General features: G+C 44.8%; 1 protein-coding gene across 4 annotated transcripts in view; it reads left to right on the top strand.

Annotated features, from left to right (window-relative positions):
* Positions 1–10,793, top strand: part of LOC138299537 (peptide YY-like) — a 51,147-nt gene extending 40,354 nt beyond the window's left edge. For all 4 annotated transcript variants that reach the window (XM_069237843.1, XM_069237844.1, XM_069237841.1 and 1 more), the window contains exons 3-4: positions 5,803–5,886; positions 10,325–10,793. In XM_069237843.1, coding sequence (XP_069093944.1) covers positions 5,803–5,886; positions 10,325–10,349 — 109 coding nt within the window. In that variant the 3' untranslated portion in view covers positions 10,350–10,793. The remainder of the gene's footprint in view (positions 1–5,802; positions 5,887–10,324) is intronic.
* The last annotated feature ends 2,817 nt before the right edge of the window (positions 10,794–13,610 follow it).

The following is a 13,610-nucleotide window of genomic DNA, read 5'->3' as shown; positions in this document are numbered from 1 at the left end:
AAGCTGTGTTGTTTGTGTTAATGACTTCTGGTTGTTTGTAATGCTATAGTAAAGTGACATTCCACTATGCCATGCTGTTTATGTGATGACTGCTCACCTCTTGTGTTCTGTTGTGCTGTTGTCAGTGCTTTAGCGTTGCCTAGGGCGGATATATGATGGAACATCGCTTGCGTATATCAATCATGCCTTAACAACACGGTCTCAATAATGACTGCGTCTTTACCATGCACGTCTTTACCACGCATGCCTTTACAACGAATTGCATTGTAAAAGTATATTAAGTGAAGGAACATGCATGGTAACTTCTCCCCCGCCCTACCCCCCTACACCTGATACCATACTCCACCCCATCCAAGCCCTTAAAACTGCCCCTTCCATCCCCTTCCCTGACCCCTAAACCCTCCCCACCCGAGCCCAAAAAGTAACCCTGCCCTGTCCTAAAAACTACCCCTATCCCCACCCTGAACCCTAAAACCTACCCTGTCCTAAAAACGACCCAATCCCGCAACCCGACCCTGTACCCTAGAACCTACCCTGCACTGTTTTAAAAACTACCCTGAATCTCTAGCCCCGCCATGAACCCTAAAGCTTACTTACCCCACCCATCGTAAAAACTACCCAGACCCCCTGCCCTGAACCCTAAAACGTACTCCACCCTGTCCTAAAAACTACCCAGGCCCTCTCCCACCCTCTACCCTAAAACCTACCCAGTCCTGTCCTAAAACTACCCGATCCCCCCTCCCCCGCCCTGTACCATAAAATCCAGCATCAGCCATTACCAGTTTTGACATTGTCGCCAATGCTGAACTGGCAAAACATTTGAAAAGCCAATAGGTCGGCAATGGCAAAGTCAAAAGGAGAGACTGCTGGCTTTGCTAATGCCTGTTAATTCCAGAAATGCATCGTGTTGAATAACAAAGAAGGTTTAGGCTTTAGGTAACACCTAGACTGGCAGAATAAACCAACGTAAATAGCCGTTGTTTCTGGATCATTTCCGACAGGTTTCTCGAGGTTTTACGGTTCTTTGCAGTACATTGAATTGATTGGAGCTGATAATGTGAGATTGTGCTTGCGTTTGTCGTCTGAGCGGGGCCTGCTGACCGCCACAGCTCCAGCTGAATTGTTGGACTCAGCACTCACCGATGATAAACAAAGCAGAATACCATAAACAATGGAAACCAATTACCTGTGCTTCTATTACTTGGATAACCTAAATCCATAAAGCGTGTTAAAATGCAACAGAACGTGTAAAGCCAGTGAACTGAAAGTTGCACATAGATCTCTGCAGTTGGTGCATTAGTCCACTGAGTTAACTTTATGCGCCGCAACTTGCAACCTGTTGGCGTCATATGCGTTTCTTCAGTTAGTCATCCCCCGATCTAGTGTATTTAGATTAAAATGTATCATCTACTAGTTCTACTTACTTTTCACAAATTAAATACTCGCCGTGAAAGCGTGCTTTACCAGCGGTGGATGCAGCCTGCATCATTTATGGATGTGGACTGCGGCCTTCTAAACCAAAATGTCAGCATGTACCTGCTTTTTTAATGAATTAAGCATTGTCATTGTTTCACTGTGTGGAGAGAGCATCAGGGTGGGTGAGTGGAGAATATTCTGATGAGTGTACGGAGAGGTGGCTGATTTTTGAGAAGAGGCATCTGGGGCCTCATTACGACCTCTGCGGTCTTTTTCGAAGACCACTGAGGAACTGCCGTGCTGAAGACCGCCAGTGCAGGAGGTTTGCCGAGCGGCATATTATGACTGCTGGCAGCCCTCCATCCTTTTTCGGACGGAGAGCCGCCAGTAGTCATACTCACGGTCGGCGGGGAAGTGGAGGTTGCTCCACCTCCACCGCCCGTCATCAGAACACCGCCCACTGAATTACATCCCATGATTTGGTGTGGCGGTGTTCTGGTGATGGGGAGCTGGCGGCGGAGCAGCCCCCATGGATCCCGTCCCCTCCCGGAGGATCAACGGACAAGGTAAGTTGATCGTCCGTTAGGAGAGGGGGGTGCTGTGTGTTGTGTGCGTGCATGGGGGTGTGCGTGTGAGTATGTAGAGGGGGTGTGTGAGTGCATGTATGCATTCAGGGGGTGTGTTGTGTGTATGGGAAATGTGTGTGGGTCGGTCTGTGTGCATGTCTGTTTGTATGTGTGCGGGTATGTGTTGTTGCAGTGTATGTGTGCGTGTTGGGGTGTGTGTCTGTGCATGTTGGGGGTGGGGGTGGGGAGGTTGTGTATGTATGTGCATGTTGTGGGTGGGGTTGGGGAGGGTGTGTATGTATGTGCATGTTGGGGGTAGGGGTGGGGAGGGGGGTCCTGCCACCTTTGGGGGTTGGCAGGGGGGTTGGGGGAGGACTCAGGGTGGGGGAGAGGGGTTGGGAGACCCCTATCAGTGCCAGGGAAGGAATTCCCTGGCACTGATAGTGCATACCACCATGGATTTCATGGCAGTTCCAAACCACCCGAAATCCATGGCGGTATGCATGGTCGTGATACCGCCGGCGGTCTGGTGCCCGCTGCCGGGCTGGAGACCGAAGTCTCCAGCCCAGCAGGTCGTCACCGCCCTGGCGGTCGGAGTGGAGAAGTGGCGGATGACCATGCGGTAACCGTCATGGTCATAATTCCATTTTTTTTCCCGCCGGCCTGTTGCCGGTATTACCGCCACTTCTCCCCCGTCCGCCAGGGTTGTAATGAGGGCCCTGGTGTGTACGAGTTTTGTCTGTGTTTGTACATGCAAGGAGAGGTAGCTGGTGTGGACGTATGGAGAGGTACCTGCTGCAGATGTTTGAGCAGCATTTGGTGTGGGTGTGTGCAGAACGACCTGGTGTGGTGTCTGAGAGGTAGGTTTCTGGCAAGAGTGTGTGGAGAGGCATCTAGTGTCTGTGTATGTGTGTGGAGAGGTACCTGGTGTTTTTCTGTATGTACGTGGAGAGATACCTGGTGTGTTGTGTCCGTGTGTTTACGTGTGCACAGAGAGGTATCAGGTGTGGGTGTGTACAGAGGTATCTGGTGTGTGTGTGTGCAGGTATGTGGAGAGGTATCTTATGCAGGTGGGAGGAGAGGCCATTTGGTGTGGTTGATAGAGAGAGATCTGGTGGGGTGGTCGGAGAAGTGTTGTGTGTTTACGTGTATGTATGAAGAAGCAGCTGGTGTGTTTGTATCTGTATTTGTGTGTGTGTGTGTGCACGGAGAGGTATCTAGTGTGCATGTTTGGAGAGGTATCAGATGTAGGTGAGTGGAGAGGGATCCGGTTTGGGTCTATGCAGGGGTATCTTTTGCATATCTGTGCATCTACGGAGAGGCAACTGGTGTGTATGTGTGCGTGTAGAGAGATCTGGTATGTGGAGAGTCAATAGTTATGCAATGTTGTTTTATAGATGGAAAACATCTCTCGCACGCGAAGGGAAGGTGCATGTTTCATTAGTCACACGATAAGACTTATGATGGGGCCATAGAGGGGAACGGGCTGCACCCCAGAGGGTCCCATACCTCTCCTACAGACGAAATCACTGTAGGGCATACGTTGACTCCGTGGATTTATGGTTCCAACCGTGTGTACGCTCTTTCTAAGAAAGGCGGAAATATATGCTTTAGTTCAGTGGTTCCCAACCTTTTGATTTCGGTGGACCCCCACTTTAAGATTAATGGAACCCAGGGACCCCCACTGAATCATCATGGGAATCCGGGGACCCCCTCCTGAGCCATTACTGGAAGCTGGGGACCTAATTTGTCAATATTTGTTAATATTTTTTAATTTTCTAGGCTCTCGCCGACTCCCTGAGAAGGCTTTGCGGACCCCCTGGGGTCCCAGGACCACAGGTTGGGAACCACTGCTTTAGTTCATAATGTGCTCTTGTGGAATTAAACAGTGGAAGAGCTTTCATTAGCTCAGGTGACTCTGACAATGCAAATACAGGATTTTTTCTTTTTTTTTCCTTCTGAACCCTCGTACTTTCGGTCTTGTACAGCAGCAGAACACTGCTCAAGTTGGGACTGGAATGTGACTGGAATGTATAATTAATGGGTTCGATCCTATATAATGACCTTCCATCTGTCCCACAATGCATTGTTTTTATTTTCCTATGAAACATTCTCTCTGAATTCAGACACTATCAATGCGGATGCTCCAGGAGCCTGTCAATGGATCAGCAATATGTGGCAGCAAGCAGACATCCAAAATTCCTCCACCAGGCATTTCAAATATTTTGACGGGCCTGGGTCAAAACATAACGGGCCCCACATATTACGAACACCAGTTTCTAGGTTTACAGAAAATGCTCTACAGGTAAAAGAAAACATGGCAGCTCCAGCATCTGGCGCCATCTAGTGGCTTCAGCTGTGACCGTTGTCAAGAATAACAAATAGAGCCGGCTTACTTCAAATTCCATAAATGAATTTTGCTGCAGATCTGCGGGATCCTAATAAAGGATTGCAGGTGAGGTCGTGAGGAACATTACACCATCTGTCCCTTCCGACCCCCTGAAGGCTCCCCCCACCACTCTGGCTCACCCTGCCCACTTGTGGACTGAAGGCATGACAGGTGTCCGTCAATCACTGTTTGCGGGCACAGCCCTTTTAATTCACCCGTGAGGAGGAGTTCTGCCGCCCTCTCCACAGGTAGGCGCTATCATCTTTATGAATACAAACTTAATATAGAAAGGGCTCACCTGGGTATGTTGTTCATTGCCTCCCGGTATGACGGCGTCTCCTTACTGTGTAGATCAAGAGGCTTGCATCCTCCGCTTTCAGCTATTGACATATGGTTTCTGAATTAAAGAAATTGATTTATAAAAAAATGGTGATTTTAGGTTTTCTGGTTTATCTTAAAAATACACTAAATGAAACAAAATACTCTGAGATTTACCGAGCCTTTCAGTATCAAAACATAGGCCTCATTTGGATAAGAGTGCTTATTAAGGTACTGCACCTGTAACTCTAGTAAAGTATCCTCCGGTGGACATTACACTGACGGAGGGGAAGTACCTGTACCCTGCTTCTTGAAGGATTATATTTACCACTATTCTCTCCATCATATACTTATGGCCTGATTTAGAATTGGGTGGTTATGGAAAATGTACTAAACGTGGATGGAAATCTACTATTGAGGCTAACTCTGCCATCCTGTCCTATGATGGGAGAAATTCGACAGTTTTCTTCCCCTCCTCATTGATCAGGTTCTCCAGAAATTGGAAGATTTCACATTACCTCTTGAGTCTAAATCGGTGCCAAGGTACTTGATTCAGATCATATTTTGCTCATAAAATGCAGAGGACGCTGTTCCTGGTCACACTCGTTCTATTCCAAGATCTGATCCCAAACAATCATGGCGTCTAACTTCACTGCACTGCTCACTATTATAGTACTGTATGGGCTCATTTTAATCTACGCAACACCTTAGTTTGAGGCGGCAGGACATTGTAGTTGGTGAATCCGACTGGGGGAATATTAGTACCACATTTATTAAACCCTATATGTTTTACTGTTTAATTAGGACTTCTGCATCTCTGCATTGGAATTTAACTCGAGAATCCAGCCTTGCCGACTGATAATCCTAATGATTTCCACCTTTCCAACATGTTTTCCTTGTGCAAACTTGCAAAGGCGGAACCTTACGTCAGTGTGCAACTTGGATTTTACTCAGATTTACCAACGCTCTCAGAATAAATTGGCATTTCAGGCTGCCAAGTTATCTTTCAAAACCCAAATCTAGAATCTTCTGTGGTGAGGTCCTTGAGGCAAGGAGGGCGAGGGAAGATTATGAGGTTTATTTCACATGCTTAATTTTGTATTGTCCTTGCAGGTATGGCAAGAGGGCCAGTCCAGCTGAGGTCCTGATATCTGACCTGCTGTATGGAGACAACGTAGACAACCCCACACGATCACGGTAAGCATACAGCCTTCCATTGCAAACAGTGCTCTACAAGATCGCAAACTAGGCTTCATTGCTGTGACTGAGGCCCAGTAGATTATTCAGAAGTTCTTCTTACACTCATGAGTCCAAGGATATACCTAGCTCAAAAAAGGCGAGTGATTGGCAGCACTGTGCACAGGCAATCCAGCTGGAAAAGATAGTAACAAAATACATCAAAGCGATCCATTCAGTGAGATGGTGCCCCAGTCGTAGACAAAATCACACTTGAACAGTCTGCAGTCAACAGCACTTGACTTTTCTCAAACAGATTGTTAGAAATGGGGTCTCTACTTGGCAGTGGTTTGCACTGTGTCCAAGTACTGACCCTCACTATACTCAGGGCAAGGGAGTCACACAGCTCAGAAAACCCCTGCTCACCCTGTTGGTACCTTGGCTCTAGCAATTTGGCTTATCTCAGAGGCACTGTGTAAAGTACTTGCACACACACACACACACACACACACAGTAAAAACAACACAAAAGTACACCACACTAGTTTAGAATAAAAGGCATTATTTATCTGAGTAAAACAAGACCACGATGAAAAAAATCCAATATACACATGTAAAGATACAAAGTTTCAAAAGTTAAATCTAGTGTAGCGCTTAGAAAGACAATAGCTCCAACTGGAACTATCAAAATGTCTTGATGGAGTCGCTTCTAACAATCTGGCGCCACCAGCGAGGGAGCGTAGCCGGCCACAGAGTTGCATAGATCCCAGTTACAGTACCTTGGAAAATGGTGAGGAAACAAAGACATTGCACGGAGTCGGGGAGTTGAGGTGTCGCTGGAGCAGGTGCAGCGTCTGTTCCTTACTGCCACCAGGGAGGTGAGGCATCAGTTCCTCACTGCTATGCAGGGGAGCTGAGGTGTCAGTTCCTTACAGTTGCAGAAGAGGTGATGCGGCGTCAATTCCTCACGACAAGGTGGGGTTGATGAACCCAGCAGGTCAAGACACAAGGCGTCGACTTCCGGTGTCATGATCACACCACGGGGCCTCAGGTGCTGCAAGGAAGTCAGGTGCCACAGACATCAGTGTCACAGCACTCTGGACTGACACTGTGGTGGCACTTAGGAGCTGCTGGGGCAGCATCGGGCCTGCGTTGTAAGATTGCGGTCACTACACTCAGTGGGGACCACAGCTCCGATGCAGGCAGCGGTGCTGGGTCAGAGAGCGGCACCTATTCCGAAGTTGTTCTGGAAGTCGATGCACTAGTTTCTTCCTTGTTGCACCAGAACTCATTCCCAAGGGCATTGGAACTGGATTTGGCACCACTTGGCACGTCAGGACTCACAGCAAGAGAGTCCAGGTGCTGGCAGATGAAGTGTTTGATGTACTAGCAATAAACAAGTATCCCTGCACCTTTCTGCTGGTCACAATGTTGACCGCTTTTCAGAGTTAACCATTGTTGTTTCTTTTTCACAAGAAAATTATTTTTTCTTGTTCAGGGACACTCACACACTCTAGTAGTGGCATTCTCCTTCATCAGGTCCACCCTGGCTCGTAAAGGCCAAGGTGAGCTCAACCGACTTGCAGGAGCACTTTTGAAGATCCTACCGGGGTCTAAAGATGAAAATGCCTTACTTGTCACCAAGGTGTCCCTTTATTCACAGTGACAGTAGGTATGATTAAAACTAAGAACAATAAGGGGTTCTCTAGTTTTTTATTGTCGTATGACCCTATTCTTTATATGTCTATTGTTTATGTGTAGACAAGCCCCTGCATAGGCCATAAAGGCTTTCATCAGGACATATGCGTTTTTATTGCCCTGGCTGGTAGTCAGACAAACAGCATGCATAATACACTGAAACACTGCATGCAAGGCGTGGCAACTTCACTCACCTGTCAGGAAAGAATGAAGCACACTTGTGGTCCCATTTTGAGTAACCACCTTGCTTATCTGAGCGTGTAAGGGTCACGCCCCTGTAGCCACACATTCATCAAGGGGACAGCACAGAGGTCAATACCTATAGGGTGAGAGGAACTATAGGTATTGACCACTGCACAATTCGAAAACCAACTTCACCAAAAGATGTATTTTTAAATTGTGAGTTCAGAGACCCCTAACTCCTTTTCTCTACCTGCCCCCAAAGGAAAATTACACTTGAAAGATATTTCAAGAGAATCACCATGTTACCCTATGGGAGAGATAGGCCCTGTAATAGTAAAAACCGAAATTAGCAGTATTTCACTATCATGACATGTAAAACACACCGGTACATGACATGCCCTTTAAATTCCCTACACAAGGGCTACTTTGGGCCTACTTTAGGAGTAATGTACAGGTAATAAAAGAGATGGTTTGGTCCTGGTAAGTCAGTGCACTTGCCAGGTCGACATGGCAGGTTAAAACTGCACATACAGAGATAGATATGAGCCATAATATGCCATTCATGAAGAAACCAATCACCAATACATTTTAGACAGAGAACATATGCACTTTAGCACCCAAAGCCAACAAAAACAGGTCAGGACCAATAGTAGGAACAAGGTAATACATTTAGGGAGAACCCAGCAAAAAGAGCCAGGTCCAACACAGATGATTTAGGAGTCACCAATCCTACATTGTGCCCAATCAGAGTAATCAACAGTTCTCGACGTTGTACTGTGCCCAGCTGACGGATAGACAATCCCTAATTCTAGAATATGTCCAAATGATCAATTGGCAATCCCCAACAGTAGGCTTTTCTCAGCAGACTGTTCAGCACTAGAGTATGCTCAAACATTGGCAGATTGTCCCAGACAGATTGATTGACAGTCCCCAACAATAAACTATCCTCAAAAGATCAATTGACAGATTGAAACACAAGACTTTGTGCATCATATACCTACACAGGCCCACTGGTCCCAACAGATCTACTGACAATTGTGAAGTCTAGACTATGCTAAGCAGTGTAATCTGTGATCCTCAACACTGAACCATGCCCAGAAGATCTAGTGATAATCTCTAGTGAGTGACTACGATTCTACAGCAAGTAGATTATTCTCCGAGAACAAGATAGTACTGCAAGCCTGTAATACTGCATGTTGCCATAAGGGCTTCAATCAACAACCTGTTAAGCATTACTTCTTTAGGAAAACTGAAACATTCTATACTTGTAAATAAGGAAGATGACAGTTGATCATGGGCTTGGAATCCTTTTTCTAGTACTAGTGGTGGCTAGACTCACATTGCATTTGCAGAGTTCCACACCAAGATGTGGGCAGAGCCAGATGCAAAGCGCAAAATATAGACACTGAGGGCCATATGTACAAAAGCTTTTTCCCATAGACACAGAATGGGTAAAATCCTTTCGTACATCTGGCCCTGAGTGTGAACATGCAGTGCTTGCAAAAGTATTGGGGAGCAAAGAAAAATAATTTCAAATGTGTCTGTCTCATAATGGGCAAAAGAGCTGGAGATAATTGGAACAACATCCACAACTAAGTGGAGGCTCATTTGATTACTCAGTAATTATAGGGAGTGCCAAGAGATAACTGTGTTAACAGACTCAGAGTAAGGTTGTTACTGGTCAATCACAGTAGCTTGAGGAATCAAGTGCTAATCTCTGGAACATCGTTACCAATAACAAACCAATATTGCAAAGGATTAATTTAACTGGTGGAATTTATGAACTCTTTTGCCACCTTAAATCACATTAGCGTGTTTCCCTCACTGACAGCTAAACAGTCTAACTCCATGCCATCAATACATTTATCTGACAGTATGCTGTCAATACTGTAACCTGAGGCATACATCCAAAACCTAAGACCAACTTATTAAGTGTAGGTCCTTAACATCACATATCAGAACCACATACAATTCAAGTTGAAATACAGCACTAAAAACAAAGCTGATGCCACAGATGGATTGCTACATGAGTTGAAATACTTTCAACACATCCAGAAGAAGGCCCTAGAGAATGATTGAAGGCCAAAACATTGTCGATATTTCAAGATGACTTTAGGCAGGCAATATTGTAGTCCTGTATAGCCATTATATTGTGTAGAACCAAATTTGTTCAGAATGTCAAATACAATAGTTGTAACACCAAAGCATACCATATCTGACTAACCGTTTTACATCTATCTATCTATCTATCTATCTATCTATCTATCTATCTATCTATCTATCTATCTATCTATCTATCTATCTATCTATATGCATATATATATATATATATATATATATAATAAACACATACATATATATAATATATATATATAGAGAGAGAGAGATACTGTATCAAAATATTGTGAAGGTAACTAGTGATATTTTAAGTATGACAATACAATGTGTGAGCTTACTCTAGTGGAATACAGGGTGAAGTAAGGACCAGGGGAGATTTGGCACAGTCATTTTATGACAGTTTCTTAATTCTGAACAAACAATAGTAGATGCTTGATCAATGTTTCTCTTTCTGTCTGCAGATATGACGACTCCTACATATGGTGACTGTGGCTCATCCCCCGCTTACCTGTCTTCTTTTTGATGTACCAATTATTGTTTTTATTGCGTCATTTTTCGATTTAATTGACACCCAATGAACCCAATCTGTACAGAGCGTCTTCCTTCTCCAGGTTCCTGTTGACCGACCGGTTTCTGCATTGCCACCCACTCACTGCTACTTAGAGAGAGGATCCATCATGGTGCGGGTTATGGTGTTGAGGGAAGAGCAGAACCCCAATGTGGGACACGTTGGAAACTATCCAATGAAGGCGAAAGGGATTTGGTGGGTGCGTGGCATCTGCTCTCGTTAATATTGTGAAAATGTGTGTGTGCTGTTCCAAAGTGAGGGCCGGCTGCGGTTATTTCTGGAAGGCTGTTTCTGTTGCTGACTCTCTCTGTTTTCCGTGAATTCTCTGATCCACGATCATAATAAAGAGCAAGTTGAACGGAGAGTGTTACTGCTAATTTTATGCTGAAGAGAATGCAGAGGGATTCATATGGTACAAGAGGGCATTATCTCTGAAGAGCTTAGTGACCTGGGTTCTGTCTAGGTGAAAAGACCCATCTTATGAGATAAACACCTTCAAGGACATAAGCGCAGTGAGACAGCATTGAGGGCCAAAGTGTGGAAACCTTAGTGCATTGGTCCTGAAAAGATGGATTGTCTCAGGGATATAAATGCTGGAAGGAGAACCTGGTCTACTGGAAGGCACTGTTATACACATGGATGCTTTCAAAGGGGAGGGACAACCTGAGGGACCAACGTGCTTTAAAAGTGGATGTGCTTGAACTGCAGAATAGTTTATTCCAGGATGATAGATAATGCATCAGGAGGCCCACAGATCCACCCAGGTACAAAATAGCAATTGACTCCTGAGGAAGGCAGAGCACAAAACGTCTTTCACATATAGAACTTTAAACACTACATTCCACATCCATGTAAACAGGTACCACACGCTTGCCAACATACAGTTCCAAATCATCTGCTTGCAGCAGAAAAAACATTCCCTATTGCTTCCCACGTACCTACTGCTCCCAATCCTTTCACATCTTTTATTAAATCAGTAATGTTCTTAATCTACTTCTCCAAATCCTTCCTGTTATCAGGGTTGTAAGTATAGCACTGCTGAACATTTAGCATCTGACAGACTACGCCCTCTTTTGCAAAAAGGATGTCTAATACATCTATTTTGGAAAACCATAGATCTAATCTTTACCACCTCAGTATTTATAACTAAAAATGCTCCATCTTTATTGATGAACAGCGTATCAACGACTCTGTCCACTTTCTAACCTTGTTACAATTCAGTATCACTCCTATAGATGGAATAACTGCACCAAAAATGCCTCCAACAATTTTACTAGCACCTCTTTTCATTCTGCCACATTCACTCCTTGCGGGATTGTCAAGATGTCTCACATGGTAGATTTTCGGAAAAAAACGACTCCCATATAACATGTCCCATACCATATTCATGGTAACCTGTAATATGCATTTTCCCCAGAAACATAATAAACTTCAGGAATAATGGGATCCTCACCATCTAAATATAATTCCCATTTTTTTCTCATTTCAAAAGTGTGATCGCATTCACTCTTGCCTACAAAATTTGTGTCTAATTTAGATTTTCTAGTGAATATATATAATTTATCATGATGTTGCCAATCTAATGCAAAAGCTGCTATATCTCATGCTACTTTACGTTCTATCTCCTCCTTAGTCCATATTGGTGTATGTGTGTGATTTGCAGCTCTAGACATCCTACTACCCACCACTGAATCTATAAATTTCTTTTCCACTAATGCCAATGTACATATTAAATTCTGTCTATTAGCATACACAGTGTCTAAAGTATTAGTAGGTTTAAAGAAGTGTCCAACTATTTCTAGTGTTTTATTATCTGATTGCCGATTCAAATGTTTCAACAAAGGAATTTCAGCGAAAACCAAGTCATAGTTTGAAAAGTAATATTGAAGATATCCCTTTCAAAAGAATAGGCTCAGCAATAAACTACATGATACACCATAAGTCAAAGGAATATGATGACAGGTTATACCCTCTGCAGTGGATGCAAGTAATTGCATACATACACAGCAATTCCTAGCATCCATTGTGTCAACACACTCACAAAGCAATTCAGAATAATATATGCATTTCATTTATATGTAAGTCTTTCTCATCAAATAAAGGCAAACTATCATCAGTGGGTAGTGGTGCTTTAGGAACATCTGTGGGCCTAATCTCTTCTATTCTAGAATGTGTAGGTAACCTCAATCCTATAAGCAAAGCATTTAGGCCCATATTTATACTTTTTGACGCTAAACTGCGCTAACGCAGTTTAGCGTCAAAAAATTTAGCGCCGTCTAACGCCATTCTGAAGCGCCATGCGGGCGCCGTATTTATGGAATGGCGTTAGCCGGCGCAAGCAGACCGGCGCTGCCTGGTGTGCGTGGAAAAAAACCACGTAGACCAGGCAGCGCCGGCGTTGGGAAAAAATGACGTTAGGGCGTCTTAAAATGGGGCAAGTCAGGTTGAGGCAAAAAAATCACCTCAACCCATTTGGGCCATTTTTTTACGACGCCCAGACGCCATTTCATGACTCCTGTCTTAGTAAAGACAGGAGTCATGCCCCCTTGCCCAATGGCCATGCCCAGGGGACTTGTGTCCCCTGGGCATGGTCATTGGGCATAGTGGCATGTAGGGGGGCACAAATAAGGCCCCCCTATGCCACCCAAAAAAAATAAAAAAATATAAAAAATTATACTTACCTGAACTTACCTGAATGTCCCTGGGGTGGGTCCCTCCATCCTTGGGTGTCCTCCTGGGGTGGGCAGGGGTGGCAGGGGGGGTCCCTGGGGGCAGGGGAGGGCACCTGTGGGCTCATTTTGAGCCCACAGGCCCCTTAACGCCTACCCTGACCCAGGCGTTAAATAGTGGCGCAAATGCGGGGTTTTTTGACCCGCCACCTCCCGGGCGTGATTTTTGCCCAGGAGTATAAATACGACGCATTTGCGTCGCCGTCATTTTTTTAGACGGGAACGCCTTCCTTGCATCTCATTAACGCAAGGAAGGCGTTCACGCAAAAAAAATGACGCTATTTGCCCATACTTTGGCGCTAGACGCGTCTAACGCCAAAGTATAAATATGGCGTTAGTTTTGCGCCGAATTTGCGTCGAAAAAACCGACGCTAATTCGGCGCAAACGGAGTATAAATACGGGCCTTAATACTATAGTTAATACAACTATTACTCCTGAAAATATGTGTC

This window comes from Pleurodeles waltl, chromosome 6, assembly GCF_031143425.1.
Source record: "Pleurodeles waltl isolate 20211129_DDA chromosome 6, aPleWal1.hap1.20221129, whole genome shotgun sequence".
Lineage (NCBI taxonomy): Eukaryota > Metazoa > Chordata > Amphibia > Caudata > Salamandridae > Pleurodeles > Pleurodeles waltl.
Note: the sequence above shows the minus strand (reverse complement) of the source record. Positions and strands in the feature narration are given on the sequence as shown.